Below are 15,871 nucleotides of genomic sequence, written 5' to 3'. Positions count from 1 at the left end.
AGCCAAATCATTTTCAAGCATTGCGTTGTACTCTGTATCTTGTTCCTCTCTAATGCGTCTAAATTCTTATAGCTCAGAATACGCCGGAGCAGAGTAAAATGATCCAGGAGATATAGGAGATAACACTTCTGGATTTTGATCTGGTTGATCAGTATCTGTGTCAATATTGCCAGATAGGTCAATAACAGGTTCAGGGTCAGCAGCTCTCTTCCCCGAAATATTGCATACAGCTGGAAATACTTCATCTGACTCAGACTGAAATATGCATATTGGTTCAACTTTATAACAGAAAAACCTTATTGGTCTAATAAATCATCCCGTTCTCTCTAATAAGTTACAAATAACAATTCGGTTTATTTATTGAAGTACCACATTCAGGGTTGTGCCTACAGTGGTCGGCAGTGGTTGGGCCCGACCAGTACTCAGATAAAATAACCACCACTTCAACTAAAATAGCCACTACTCTAACTCAGTAAAAAGCATTATTGCACATTTGCACTATGGTTTGTAACTTGTATAATGTCTGGGGAGCACAAAAGCTCCTCAAATAACCACAATTCTTCTTATCCTGGGCAGATCCCTGCACATTGGGTTTGGTAACATTGTAGTCTCCATATCAACTACCAATACAATAGGGGTAGGAGGGATTTTTCCCTGGTTTGGTCCTTTTCTGTTACACATTATTAAGCCAATAGTTTGCAAGGTCTAGGTATAGTATCACTTTATTAGGTCAACAAACCTCAAAAATTACGTCCCTTGAAAATTTACATGTATACAGTATCAACACAATAATTATGTCAAAAACAACTGCCCTATAACAAACTACCTCTGGCAGCTTTTCACGAATATACAGAACAGCTTTGCGCTTGTATATCCCTTCCATCAAACTAGTTCCATTTGGCCACTGTTCCTTAGCTGGTGAACGTTTTCCATTTCTTCCTGATTCTAGTATTTCATATTCACTGATTTCCAAATGAGCCCCAGACACATTAAAGACACTTTGGCTAATAGTCGTGGCCTTTCCTGTCAATTCCTAGGGAATAATAATTATTGTGCATAACAACAAGAGCTTATAAGCACCTCTACTAGATATGCCTTAAAATGAGACATGATAAAGTTGCGAAAGTAGCCTATGTAACCAGATACAAAGATGCAATGGTATAGACTAGGTGTAAAAAGACCTGTAGTCTTAATAAATATCATATTTGTAGCAGGGTTGGGCTCAAAGAGGAAGTGAAAAATATTCACTTCAGATGGATCATTAGAATTAAAATTAATAGTAACATTACATAAGGTGTTTTAAAAATTGGTGAGTAAAACTGTGAATGTTAACACTACAATTTGAATTTGAAAGATATATGAAATTTTATGTCACTATACTGGATAGCAAGAGAATACACTGAGTTACATGTGGATACACTGTGTTACATGTGGGTTACAAGTGGATACGCTGGGTCACACGAGGATACACTAGCTGGTTTACATGTGATTACAAGAGGTTACATGTGGTTACACTGGGTTATTATATGCATAGATACATTGGGTTATATATGTGGCTACACATATACATATACATAATTATATAGATACACTAGCCTGAGCTAATGTGCACAAAGCAAAACAAAATTGGATGGAGCATGTCAAACTTTGATGCAATACTAAGTAAGCTGAAGGACAAGCTAAAAAGGGCAATCTGCCACTGTTTAGTCCCCAAAGAAGAATTAGAAAGCCTGACTGGGCTGCTGCAATTTGAAACAAAGGTAGTCAGAACAGGGGGGCCAATCCAAAGGAGGCTGTCTATTCTCCAGGCAGTAGGGAGCCACCCAGATCACTTGAATTGGTAGGGCTTAGCCTCCCTGTGCAAGCCGATGTCTTGTGGTGAATTGTGCCAAGCACCTAAGTCTACTCAGATGCCTCAGGCTCATGGGGCTGTGTGACATACACCCAGTCTAACTGGTTTCAGCTGCAGTGGACCACAAGGCTAACCCCCCCTCTCTATTGCAGTTGATCCCAGTTGTCATAGCAGCAGCCACACTTGGTCACAGCTGGGGTGGTCAAATAGTGGAGTTCATGATGACAATGAAGCAGTAGTGGCAGTGTTAAATGCCACCTTCAGTAGAGACTGCCACTTAATGAGCGTCTAGTATTTTTTCAAATTTTAATTTTTAGTTTGTGGCTTCTCACATTCAAGGGACCAAGAATGAGGCTGTAGATGCAATGAGGATGCAGATGCACTGTCAAGGAATTATCTGTCTGCGTTTTTCACACAGGTGTTTAAGCAGACCAGTAACCCACTGGAGTACCTTAGCCACCAGTATCTCTCCTATCTCAGGCCCCTTCCTCCAACAAAACATACCCAGCAGCTGAATGGCGGTATAGAGAATTCTGTAGTAGCTTTGCCCTGACCCCTTGCCTACATTGGAGGAACTCCTGTGTTATTTTTCAGCTTGCTTGATCCTCAACTATAAGGACATACCTGTCAGGGGTGAAACAGCTGCAGATAGCTCATGGGAGAAGTGACCACATCATCAACAAAATGCCCAGGCTATACCAGATCCTTAGAGGAATAAAAACAGAACGTGGAAAGCAGGGAAACCCTTCCTGTTCCCACCTATCACCTCTGGGATTTTGAGGAAATTGAAATCAGTCTGGGTTGGAGAAGGTTCCTCATTCAGGTTAAGTATGCTATGGACAGCCTGTCTGACTGGTTTATTCACCTTTTACCAGTCATAGTAGAGTCAGAGGGACAATGATTCACTTTTCTTTAGTGAGGTGGCCATTTATATTTAACCCTTCAAACCCCAGTGATATCCCTTAATATCAATCTCTTCAAAACAGACCAGGGCAGGGTGGGCTGTCAAGTAGTGCTGTAATGATGATAGGTCCCAAAGCGTATCTAGCCAAACTGTGATGCATGGGCAAGCTCCTAACCTTGAAGTGGCCAATTCAGTAATTGCCATTAGAAATGTATGGGAAAATATATAACGTAATCTTTAATTTACTATATTTTTGTAATAGTCCCATGGAATTTTACGTAGTAAAGCTTAAAATGCACGTAAATGACTGCAGATTGAAACTATGACTGCCAGTAGTAAATGCGGTAAGTTGTTAGCTGCTACCGGTACTGTTTTATTGTTGGTGTAATTTATGGGAGATCTGAAATCGCTAGTGCTAGCAAGCAAAGTAAACAAGTTGAGCAAACTTTTATACCTTCATATCAACATTATCACTTTACACTGATATTAAATGTAAATTGTTTTGTGCGTTGACTTACACTCGTGCTAGGTCCATCAGCACGTGCGACTGCAGCTGCTGACCCACAGAAGGATGGCGCCGGTATGACTTGCAGCCGGTCCCTGTCCGAGATTAAATCCACATCGTGGCAAGTTACGTCCAAGAAATCTTTCCACTCAACACAGTATGTATGGTGAAGCGTTGGATGGCACATCTTTACGGTTGAACACGACAAAAATACTTTCGTCAACAGATCGTACTGCCCTGCGAATGGCTTCTACACGACCATTTCTATGTAGAACCAAAGCCCGCTTAGATTCTTTTACTTGCAGTAGCACGTTAGAGACATCCATTTGCTACACGTGGCCATGGAATAATCCGGAAAGTGGGCGAAGGTGAAGGTAGCCGTATACTAAACTGATATGCGCCACCTAAATTTAGTTGCTGTATTCTTAGGAAAACTCCTTGTAAGTTGGACTATGTGGAAGTTGATTACAAGAAGCCCTTGTAAGACTTAGGAGTCCTAGCAGTTGCTGTTTAGGAGGAGTCCTTGTAACGTTAGCAGGAGTCCTCGTAACATTAGCAGGACTCCTGCAATCTTAGAAGGACTCCTTGTAAACTTACAGGGAGTCCTTGTAAGGAGTGATTTTTGTTACAAACCGCGTGCCATAAAGGACCACTGCCGTAATATTACGTCCAAAGTAGGTATTGCTCGAAAGACCAGCGCCGTAATATTACGTCCAAGATTATTGGCAGTAAACAAAGAGCTATAACTCCGCAACAAATCAAGCTATTAGATCGAAACAGGGGCCATTGTATTCGCCATTCATAGGCGATTCTTTTGATGTATAAGGCCAACTTATCACACAAAACTAGCCTGTGTAAAATTCCTAACAAAGTACAAACATTTAATATTTACACAACAATAAAACTAACCTTGTAGAAATCGCTCCATAACTTTGGCTGTATTCATCGTATTAACTTCAAATAAAGCTCAGAGTGCTCACTATTTAGAGGAAAATAATTTGATAGTCTCGTGCCCAGACCCCACCCACTGCGTTGAGTAGGGTCTGGTGACATTGGCGTAAATTTTGGGCCCTGCGCCATTTTCATGTTATAGCCAATCACATTGTTTTGTGTGGAACAATTAGAAGCGAGTTGGTTTGTATCTATGGAGCCTCGAATGGAGCTAGAGGATAGTCTAGTATTTATACCTCGTTTTGAAGTGTGCTTACCAGATAGTGTTATATCTGAGTGTATAGAATCAGCTGTACAGTTTCTGGGGTATAATAGCGCTTTGAAGGAGCAGTTTGAAGCTATTAATAATTTTGTCCAAGGACGAGATGTCTTCGTGTCACTACCAACAGGAAGTGGGAAGAGTCTGTGTTATGCAGCGTTACCACTAGTGTTTGACAACATTAGGAAGTACAAAGAGGGCACTGCTGGTCATGCTCAATCTGAGGTTTCACCCCATTCTATTGTTGTTTGTTTATCTCCTTTAACCTCTTTAATACTTGATCAAGTACTGTCATTCACGAAAAGGGGATTGCAGGTAATGTATATTAAAGGCAAGGAATTGGATGACAAAATAGCACTGGGAAAATACCAACTACTGTACATGAGTCCAGAATCCCTACTGGTTCACAGGGACCTATTCACCTGCACTATTGTCAGTGATAATTTGTCAGGTATCGTCGTTGATGAGGCTCATTTGATTTCAAAATGGTAATGTGTATAAGGATACAGGTAACATAGTAGTGCTCGGCGGTATACCAATAATTATAGTTATCGCGGTTTATGTACGTAACCGGTTAGTTAGTTGTGCAATATTCAGATAACCGGTTTATAGAAACACCGGTTTTTTTGTGCAGTAATGGTCACGTGTTTGTATGTTCTCAAATATTCGATGGAGTTAGTGGCCAGGAAAAATGCAACGTCACCTGTGTGGACATATTTCGGTTTAGAAAAAGAGAGCGATGGAAGGATTAAAAGCGAAGATGTTGCTGTTTGTCGAAAGTGTTACCAACGCGTACGGGCGAAGGGAGGGAACACTTCAAATTTACTGTCACACCTGAGAATTCATCACCCGACGATTCATGGTTTAGTAATGACTGCTTTTAAGACAAAAAATCGTCGAAAAGAAGATTTAGAGAAGCGGCAGCAGCCATCCATCGCGAGTAGTATGAAGAAAGTGCAACAATATGACAGAACAACGAGAAAATGGCGCAAAATTACTACTGCTGTCACCTATTGTCTAGCGAAAGACAGTTTGCCTATATACACCGTTGATAAAGTTGGATTTAGAAACATGGTGGAGAAAATGGACCCACAATATGATTTGCCAAGCAGTAAGTATTTCTCAAAAACGTCCATTCCAGCTCTTTATGAAGACACCCGTCAGAAACTGCAGCTAGATCTTCAAGAACAAGCGAAAGCTTTCTCTGCCACTGCTGATATGTGGACTAGCGTTACAGGAGAGCCTTATCTGTCATACACCATTCATTACATCAACGATGAATGGGAGTTGAAGACAAAGTGCTTACAGACCCTATATTTCCCTGCAGATCACACAGGGCAAAATATTGCAGATGCTTTAAAAGACACTCTTTCACACTGGGATTTAGATGCAGCAAACCAAGTGTGCATCACTACTGACAATGGTAGTAACATCTTGTGTGCCATAAGATCACACCTTGCTTGGCCGTATCTTTCCTGTTTTGGTCACAACCTTCATTTAGCAATCGGTAACTCAATTAAAGATGATTCCAGAGTGCAACGGGCATTGAGCATATGCAGGAAGATTGTTACTTCATTTTCCCATAGCTGGAAGAAAAAACGGGATTTATCAGAAGCTCAAGCTACCCTCGAATTACCCCAACACTCACTTGTTAGTGATTGTGTGACACGGTGGGGGTCTCAACAGTTGATGGTAGGAAGGATATTAGAACAAGAATCTGCTATTCGACAGGTGTTTGCATCTGATAGAAGATGTTCACATCTACTACCAACCTGGCAAGACATTGAAGTGCTTCAATCAATTCACGCTGTTCTCAGCCCACTGGCCGAGTTTACCGACACACTGTCAGGTGAAGAACGTGTTACTGCTTCAGCCATTAAGCCACTGCTTGATTTATTGCAGAGGAAGACCTTGGCTACATCTCCTACAGATACCACATTGGTTACTGATATCAAGGAAAGGATTATCAATTACCTTATGACAAAATATGATCAATCTGACTTTGACGAGTTAATCAATGTTTCCAGTTTCCTTGATCCAAGGGTCAAGACAAAACATCTGAAAGATCAAGATGTGATTAAGCAGCGTGTGATAGAAGAAGGCACTGAGTTGATAGAATCTGGAGCTGGTGTAGATGATCATTCTGTAATTGTGGTCTCAGGTGATGAGCCATCTACAAGTAGTGGAGGTGTTGGTTGTCCGCCAAACAAACGACGCAAGCTAAGCAGCCTACTTAGAGAGGCTACAAGTACTGTTTGTAGCACTGCAGGGACAGTGACACCTGGCGAGGAGCAGACAGCTGAAGACAAGATGAGAAATGAAGTTGAAGAATACTTAAAAATATCTACAATTGATCCGGAAGTGAATCCACTAAAATGGTGGAAAATACATGCCACAGATTTTCCAGTGATCTCCAAATTGGCAAGAAAATACTTATGTGTATGTGCCAGTAGTTCACCGTCAGAAAGAGTGTTCAGTTTATCTGGTCACATTGTGTCTAAGAAGAGGAATGCACTTAAGCCACACAAGGTGAACATGTTGGTATTTCTAGCCAAAAACTTGTAGAAACTCTGAAGTCTCAGTTATTCAACAGTGATCTTTATAATACTGATTTTTGTTTTACTGAAAAGGTATACGTACATGAATAAGTCTGTGTGCATATACACATACAGTTGACAAGTTGTATTTCTGTAACTTTTTTATAATCTTTCATAATCATGACTGTCCTGTCCAGTACTTGATTCTAACTCACTTTACCTTGTCCTGATTACTGGCTGTAAATTGCATATCAGTTAAATTATTCAACCTGTATAAGAAGAAATTGTATGCAAAGAGTACATGTGCATATAACAACTATATACCGATATATCGTGATATTTTGGGGTTACTAATATCGACTAATCAAAATCTGATACCGCCGAGCACTATAACATAGTTGCTCTATTAGAAACGTGACTAGACAGAAGGTATATGACAGCATGTGTATTATTTCAGGGGAAAAGATTTCCGGCAAGAATTTTCCAATATAGGCCAAGTATGGTCACTGATACCAGCTAAAGTCAACATGATGGCCCTAACTGCAACTGCTAATTAAGTAACTCGTACATTAATTTATGATTCATTAGAAATGCACAGCTGCCATGAAATTATTCACCTGCCTAATAATCTGGATTTATATTATTCAGTAATGGAAAAACCTTCACACATGGAAATGTTACAACCATTGATTGATAGATTATGCAAAGATGGAATAGAAAGTGACAAGTGTATTGTGTTTTGTCAAAACTATGAAGAAACAATGACTTTGTTTCAAAGCATTGTACTTGAATTACACAAGCGTAATTGCTTATATGTGTACAACAAAGAAGGGAATAGCGGTCGTATTTGTGACAAATTTGATGGCTGCACAGCAGAAATACCAAAGCTAAAATTGTAGCTGACTTCACAAACCCAAGTGGATTTATTCGTATTGTAATTGCTACTGTGGCATTCGGAATGGGACTTGATTCTCCTAATAGTAGGAGAATCATTCATTAGGGTCCACCTACGGATATTGAACTTTATGTACAAGAAACAGGACGAGCTGGCTGTGATAAGAAGAAAGCACATGCAATACTTTATTTTCAAAACAAGGATTTATCCAGTAATGTGCAAGATAGCATGAAAGCATATATTGCAGAAATCTTCACCAGTGTAGACGTCTCATATTAATGAATGAATTTATAAAGGATGTTAACTTTGAGAAATGTGATCCTCACATGAGCTGTGATATATGTACCAAGTCTTGCAGCTGCCCTAGCTGTAGTGAACCATCTGCTGATGTTGACTGTTGTGGCAGAGCAAAGTCAGCTAATGGTACTGCTACTCTGAGTGAACATCAACAAAAGCAGTTGCGTCTTTCATTGATTTCTTTCAGACAAGAATGGTGTAAGTCTGCAAACACCTCATACCTGTTAGTAGGGGAGGAAATTTGCACTGGTTTAGTGATGGAGCTATTGAGGACATAATAAAGAACTTGCATGACATAGACACAGAACAAAAATTGTTTGATCTTGGGATAAGATCTTATGAATATGCTAAACAAATATTACAATTATTAGAGCATTTTTTGTAAATACTATAACGTATGTTTTGACTGTTCTTGCGTATCGTGCAATTGAAATTTTACAAATGGCATTATACAGATAAAATACATATACAGACAATCAGTTTTGTGTTCTCTCTAGTGACAATATTGATTTCAGGTCCATATGGTCTGCAATCGATTGTTGGTGTCGCTTAATTGTATTTATTAGGTCATGTGTATCCAGGTGTTTCGAAATGTGTGATTTGATGGATTTAAATGACTTGTGAAAGCGGCCAGGTATATAGTCAAATACCTTTGATTCAGTAGTTAATTCCTTCAAAATCAATTGTGCATCTTTGTTATTAGAGTATTTGGTGTGAGAGATAGACTCAGGACTAATTTCACTTATATCATCAAAATATTTTGTAACATCCATTAAGCCACGAAGAGACTTGCTCATCTGTACCATGTTTTTTTCTGATGCATTTGGCCCTAGTCCTCCGAGATAATCTTTGAGTGTTCTATTTAAATGCTCCATATACAAGTCAGTTGGGAGGTTATTCCCTAACCCACCACATGTATTTACTACACGACACCAAATTAACTCCTCACGTAGACATGGAGAAACACAAGCACTTACTGCAGCTTGCAAGTGAATGGCTTCAAGTGTATACTTCGTACGTTTCCCATGGAAAAAATACAACAGCATTACCTTCCAGCAACGTATAATCCTCTCGCCGTCACCTTCATGAATTGCATCTCTAAACTCCAAGAAATTTAACCCATCATTGAGCACTGCACATGCATATTCAAATACTCCATCAGGTGCGGTCTCTCTTGATGACATAGATGGTTGGTTATAGCCTATTGATGCAGGTAAGACACGTCTTTTTTTTGTGGAGGGTGACATATCATTGACATAGCTATGTTCCTCTATAATTCTTTTTGTATGTAATTCACAAGCTGATGCATACGAATGTTCAGTTTGAATTCGTGCTTGATGTGGGTTGAATCCAGCAGATAGCTGTAGGGATGACGTTCTGATAGTTGATCTATTTCATGAGTGGTCACATATCGATCCACTATGTTATTAACTGCCCTTTTTAATGCCTCCCATTTATCTTTATTAGGAATATTATTAGGAACTTTGTTTTTCATTGGAAGGATCATCAGGTGATTGCATTCCAAAATAATTCATGGCAGCTGCAGTGATATGACATTCAACAACTAATTCAAAAAAATCTACTGTAGCATTGAATTTTCCAGTGGTGTCTGAAGCAACGTTTCGTCTGTTGATTAAATTCCTCAGTTGCATCAGGCACCCTTTCTCCAAGTTCGAACCATGCTTGTATAATCTGTTGAATATTACCTATAAATATGATGTACAATAATAATTAATGTAAAGATATACGTACTTGTAAAAATATACACTCTGCATGCCAATCGCATACAGCTGGCTGCAATCCTTCTAGGGCTTCCAAAGCTGAAGGAGCATTCACACGTGACTTGGCAGTATTTCGAGCCCTCTCAACTGTTAACTGATCTCCCATAAAAAGAAGTGTGGAAACCTCTATCATCAAAGTAAAATATAATTCCATGATAGTAATATAAAAATACAAACCTTCGGTTCCTGGTTTTGATGGGACATACTTGTGCAGAGTTTTCAGGATATCCAGCATATCTTCACGGTTATTTTCGTTCTGGAGCATTAATCCTAATGGCACCTATGTGGTAATATAATTAGTTTTACTATACACGGTTCCAACTACATGCTTACAGTAACAGATTTCTTGGCCATTGCAGTTGAATATTTATGCATGATGTTTTTAGGAACACAATCTTTGAATGATGTAGATGTCGTTAAATCAATTTTGGTATATAGACTCCCCTAACTGGGTGGCACGTCTCTAGCAAATTTGGTTCCAATCAGATAAGGGATCACTGAACTACATAGGTGTGAAAATTGCGTTTTCTTTCTTCCTGTTAATATACTCACGGGTGGCACGCCGGCTTCTTGGGCCGCACGACACACTACCGTGTGTCTTGATCATAACATTTCAACTGTGAGGCTTCTGGTTGCAGGGATGGGCTTTGAGTATGCAGGATAGCACACACATCTCTTAGACTTATCACATTGCATGTGGCACCAGTATCTAACTGACAGTCAATATTAGTGCTTCCATGCTTGTGGTTGAAACTCAAAGGGACGAAGAATTGTCCTTTGCAGTTGTGGTTGACTGTTCCCACCTGCTCAACAGCAAAAAATTTCTCCTCACTCTCTGACACTTCTGACTCAGATTCCTGTACAACAGATATCTGTTTGGTGCCTGCTTTGACTTGTAGACAAACTGTATGAAAATGATTAGCTTTCCCACATTTACCACAGGTCTTCCCATATGCTGGACATTTTGTTCTTGCTGGTTCATGCTTTCCACCACAATACTTACAAACTGGGATCTGGTTCCTGGGTTGTATGGCTTTCTTGGTACTTCTCTTGTGGTGAACAGCACTTACAGGAATAGGATTGTCTTCGCCTCCTATGTCTTTCAGCTGTTCGTGTGTTACTTCGCTAATTTGCAGGGCTTCTAGTGCCTTCTTGAGTGAGCATTCTTTCTCCCGGAATAGACTAGCTCTTGCTCCCTTGTCGCGGCAGCCCAATACAGGCAATCTTGTAACATTTCGTCGTGCAATGCTACAAAATTACAGTTCTCAGCTAGGTGTTGCAGGCAGATAATGTACTGATCAATCATTTCGTTCTGTTGTTGTTGGGTGGAGTGAGAGATATCTTTCGTAAAGGACGTTCTGTGTGGGTGCGAAGTACTCCTCTAGCTTCTCCAGAATCTTTTCCGGCTTCTTGTCTGTATCGCTGATGTCTAGGCGTGACAAAATTTGCCGGCACACTTTACCCATCACTATCTTCAATTTCGCTGCTTGTATTGATTCGGCCTTGCCAGTCAGTTCAGTAGCCGTGGCGAAGTCATTATAAGCCTCTTTAAATACTCTCCAATTTTCCGCTGTATTTCCTGTGCAGACCATCGCGTCTGGGGGAGGGAGTTGACAGTTCGCCATTTCCACTCAATCGTACTACTAGTACTTTACTTCTGACACCATGTAACGGGTACACATGTTCATTGATTTCTAATAAATGTCACACAATGGATACGCATGTGCATATAATTTTTACATCATACTATATATATATATTCCTAACACCAGAGAACATACAGAAATCTAGGAACATTTTTTAATCATATTTATGATGCACATGGAGCCTAGTGAAACTTTACCAGATCAGGATCAGGCAGCACAGGAGGACACTACCAATTGCGACACCTGTACTGATAAGCCACCTGATGATTGTGACAACCAGTCATATACACCCTCCCAAGATACGTTACAAAGAACTTGGCCATGTTCTCACTAGGATACTCAAGCATCTCTGCAAGGTATTATAGAAGGTGTAACAGCGTTAAGTCAACAAAACATCAGCACACTCAAGCCACAGGTATCATCTTTCAGTAATTTATGTATTTGCTAACATTGTGTTTGCCATCTATAGATCAATAAAGCTATGAATACTGCAAATATTCCTCATTCACAAGTGCAAGAAATTGAGAAGTATTTTGAAAAGTACAAATCCTTTTGCTGACCTTGAAACTCAATGCAAGCAGCTAAACTACTACAGAAGTAACTTCACTTCGACTTTATTGTGAGCATTCAGTTTTAAATTGAACCTCCACAATATATTTTATGTAATTATATTAGGAACCAGTTGAAGTTACACTTGGAACTCGCCATGTATGGAAGGGAAGATGACACTCTTATGTATGTACCCATACTTCAGAGTCTTCAAGTACTTTTAAGGAATGATGCTGTGTTTACAGAGGTACATTGACGTAGGTTACTTATAATATTTCTGCAATATATAATTTAGGTTGAGCGTGGCCACAAAAGCTCTTCTTCCATTCTTCATGACTATTGTGATGGGGAGTTTTTTGCCAAGCATCCTCTCTTTCCTATCTACAGTGATACTTTGCAAATATTCCTTTACTATGATGAATTAGAAATCTGTAACCCATTGGGATCCAAAGTTAAAATACATAAACTAGGTACATGTATGTATTCTGTTAATTGTAATAGTATAGGGTCATTCTGTTTTACTCTCGGCAATTTTCCTCCTAAGTACAGGTCTAGGGTTGCTAGTATACAACTTTTGGTATTGGTGAAGTCTATTCATGTTACAAAATATGGTATGGATGCTGTAATGGAGCCGTTTATTAGTGATTTGAAGAAACTGGTAATCACAAGTATTGGTGTAGTGTGTAATGATGCTACATATGTTTTTATAGGAGAAAGGTGAATTTATTGTTCAAGGAACTAAAAGAAAATTCTTTGGTACTCTTGCTATAGTCTCCACAGACAACCTTGGAAGTCTCGCATTGGGCGGCTTCAAAGAAAGCTGTAGTGCTGAAAAGATGCGCAGGCAGTGTATGACAACAAGACCCAAGTCACAGAAGCAGGTGAAATGTTTATGATATTGTATGTTTTGATGGGAGAAAGTTTTGGATGAGATTGGAATCTGGCAGATAATGTGCTAGTGAATGCTTGTGTGATGTCATTAATGATCAACTAGAGTTTCCAGTGTCCGAAGTTTTCAGGTTGTGTGTGTGTGTGCACGTATGTGTGTGTGTGTGCACGTATGTGTGTGTGTGTGCACGTATGTGTGTGTGTGTGTGTAGTGTGTGCATGTGTGTGTGTAGTATGTGTAGCGTGTGTGTGTGTGTGTGGTGTGTGCTCCACCTGCAGGGTACCAGCCCTCCCCAGATGGATTTGCCAGCATGGCTCTTAGCGCCTGACTAGTGCCCATGCACCCCAGTGTTTCACTGGATTGGTGTGACCGTCTGACAGCATCTAGAGACTTTGCTTTTTACTTTGTGTGTGTGTGTGTGTGTATGTGTGTGTGTGTGTGTGTATATATATATAGCGTTTGTGTCTAGTGTAGTGTGTGATGCACTATAGTATTTATTACTATACAGCTGCAAATGGATGAAGATTGACGGCAATGAATACAAACTTGGTGCTGGAGTCATCCTCAATGTGAAACATGATTTGCCTATTGTAGGAGTCATACAGGACATCTTCATTGTTAAAGGTAATAAAGTATTTTCTTTATGTGAACCAGTTTTCAACTTTATGAACCACACTATCGGACTTACATACTGGAAGAAAAACTTTGTTCAAGAGTAATCAGCTATCCAGATTTGTTTATTTACATTGTTTTACATATCCGGAAGTTACGTGTGACTGACTTGTCAGATGCTTTTATATTACCGTTTGGACTTTGTGTGTGTGACTACTATACTATTTCATATGCATACTGTAGTTTTCAGAATGTTTAAAAATGAAGAAGTCCTTCACGAAATAATAGTGCTACCCACTCACTTTTGTTTTGTTTAATATCTTTATAGGATAGACCATGCATGCTGCATGGCAGCATGTGTACCAGGTAAATAATCAGTCAACTGTATGTGTATTTACTAGATGGGGTTCCCTTTGGCAAAATGAAGTATATGCACAAAATTGTAAGTTAATATTGCTTATTATTTCATGCACTCTGTCATCATGTCAACTCATACCAGCCAGAGTTGGGGTAGTTACTTCAGAAAAGTAACTAGTTACAGTTACTTTCCAAAAGGTAACTAAGTACTCTAGATACTAGTTACTTTCATAGTATAAATTATGCCCTCAGGCCCTTAGTAGCGCCCTCACTTCGCTCATGCACTACAGCCCGGGCCTTCGGGTTTATAAATTTCATAGACTCCATATTGTGTCCGTACAACTTACCACAAAAAGTATTGCATTGCCAAGGTGATTCATGTGAACATCATTGGTACACATTAATGGTGAAGAGCATTTCTGAACAAAAAATGGCATTGGCAGCGTACTGCACTGATTCAGACTTACCTGCATTGACTACCAAACAGCTTGAGCTTGCAGAAAAGATTATAGCTGCTCTGTCACCTATTGATGAAATAACCAAGTCGGTTTCCTCGTCTAGTGCTTCCATATCTGTCATCATTCCGTTTGTAAAAATGTTAGACAAAACGCTGAAAAAGCACCATGATGATTTAGGTGTCAGGACAATGAAGAATGCAATGCTGGCATCACTGAGCCGTAGATTTAAAGATGTGGAGCAGAATGTCCCTTTGGTGATAGCGTGTTTACTTGACCCTCGTTTTAAAGATAGATTTTTCAGTAGTGTTAGTAAGCAGGCTGAAGCGAGAAAGATTCTGATTGAAGAGATGGAACAAGAGAAAGCTAGGCAGGTTGAGTCAGATACTGATGCAGCACATGAACCACCATCGAAACGTGCTAATAGAGAGACCACTGAACTTTGGCAAAGCTTTAATGAAATACTAGAAGAGAGTGGAGCATCAGCTGAAGGTATAAGCAGCGATAACAGCGTCTTAGAACAATACTTGTCAGAACCCCTGCTGGAGTTTCACTCAAGCAACTGTCTTACCTGGTGGAAAAGCAACAAAGCAAGATTCCCACTTTTGGCGAAGTTGGCTCAACGCTTCCTAGCACCACCACCAACATCAGTACCATCAGAACGTGTTTTTTCTGGGGCTAGTGATATTTACGATGAAAAGCGTAGTCGCCTAAACCCTGAAAAGGCTGAAATACTTCTGTTCATCAAAAATAATTTCAGTTTAGCAACTACTTAGAGCTGAACTATGGACCTTTTACAAGTCACATCGTGCAAGTGAATAACTAACTATATCACTTATTCTTGATTTTTACATATGTACAAGAGTTTACAATGTATACAACATTTTTTATTACTTTTGTACAACTGTTTACATGTTGATTACAAGCAATATTGTGTCACTATTGTGTATGTGGAATCTTTGCTTGACAATCGGTATCGGCTTGCAGTATCGGCTTGTGTGTTCATTCTATATATCGGGTATCGATAGAAGTCAAAAAGGGCTTATCGGTACAACCTTAGTTTTAACTACAATTGTTGTCAGGTTCCCCTTAAGGGTTACATTTCACCCTTAAAGGAGTTTCTGCAACTTTTGGGTAGTACATAACACCCTTTAGGTGTTTCAGTAAACCCTTTAGCAGTGTTCAATAATCACAATTTACATAAGGGTGATATCAAAAACTGTTATACAAGCATTGAAAACTGCTGTACATATATACATAATGATTATACAAGCATTAAAAACTGCTGTACATGTATATATACATAATGTACCAACTTTCATGTCATACAAGTTCACTGCCATATTTTCTCTAGATCAGTTGCTGGTGGCAACAGTTGCTCA

At 39.5% G+C, this 15,871-nt stretch overlaps 2 protein-coding genes across 2 annotated transcripts; both read left to right on the top strand.

Annotated features, from left to right (window-relative positions):
- The first annotated feature begins 5,140 nt into the window (after nucleotides 1-5,140).
- On the top strand, nucleotides 5,141-7,036 carry LOC136244830 (E3 SUMO-protein ligase ZBED1-like). The gene has a single exon (XM_066036379.1). It carries the CDS (start codon nucleotides 5,141-5,143, stop codon nucleotides 7,034-7,036), a length of 1,896 nt encoding a protein of 631 aa, XP_065892451.1.
- A 7,428-nt stretch (nucleotides 7,037-14,464) lies between these two features.
- On the top strand, nucleotides 14,465-15,265 carry LOC136244829 (zinc finger BED domain-containing protein 4-like). Its single transcript, XM_066036378.1, has one exon. It carries the CDS (start codon nucleotides 14,465-14,467, stop codon nucleotides 15,263-15,265), a length of 801 nt encoding a protein of 266 aa, XP_065892450.1.
- Nucleotides 15,266-15,871: the final 606 nt, after the last annotated feature.

This window comes from Dysidea avara, chromosome 14, assembly GCF_963678975.1.
Source record: "Dysidea avara chromosome 14, odDysAvar1.4, whole genome shotgun sequence".
Lineage (NCBI taxonomy): Eukaryota > Metazoa > Porifera > Demospongiae > Dictyoceratida > Dysideidae > Dysidea > Dysidea avara.
This window is presented reverse-complemented; position numbering and strand designations above follow the sequence as displayed.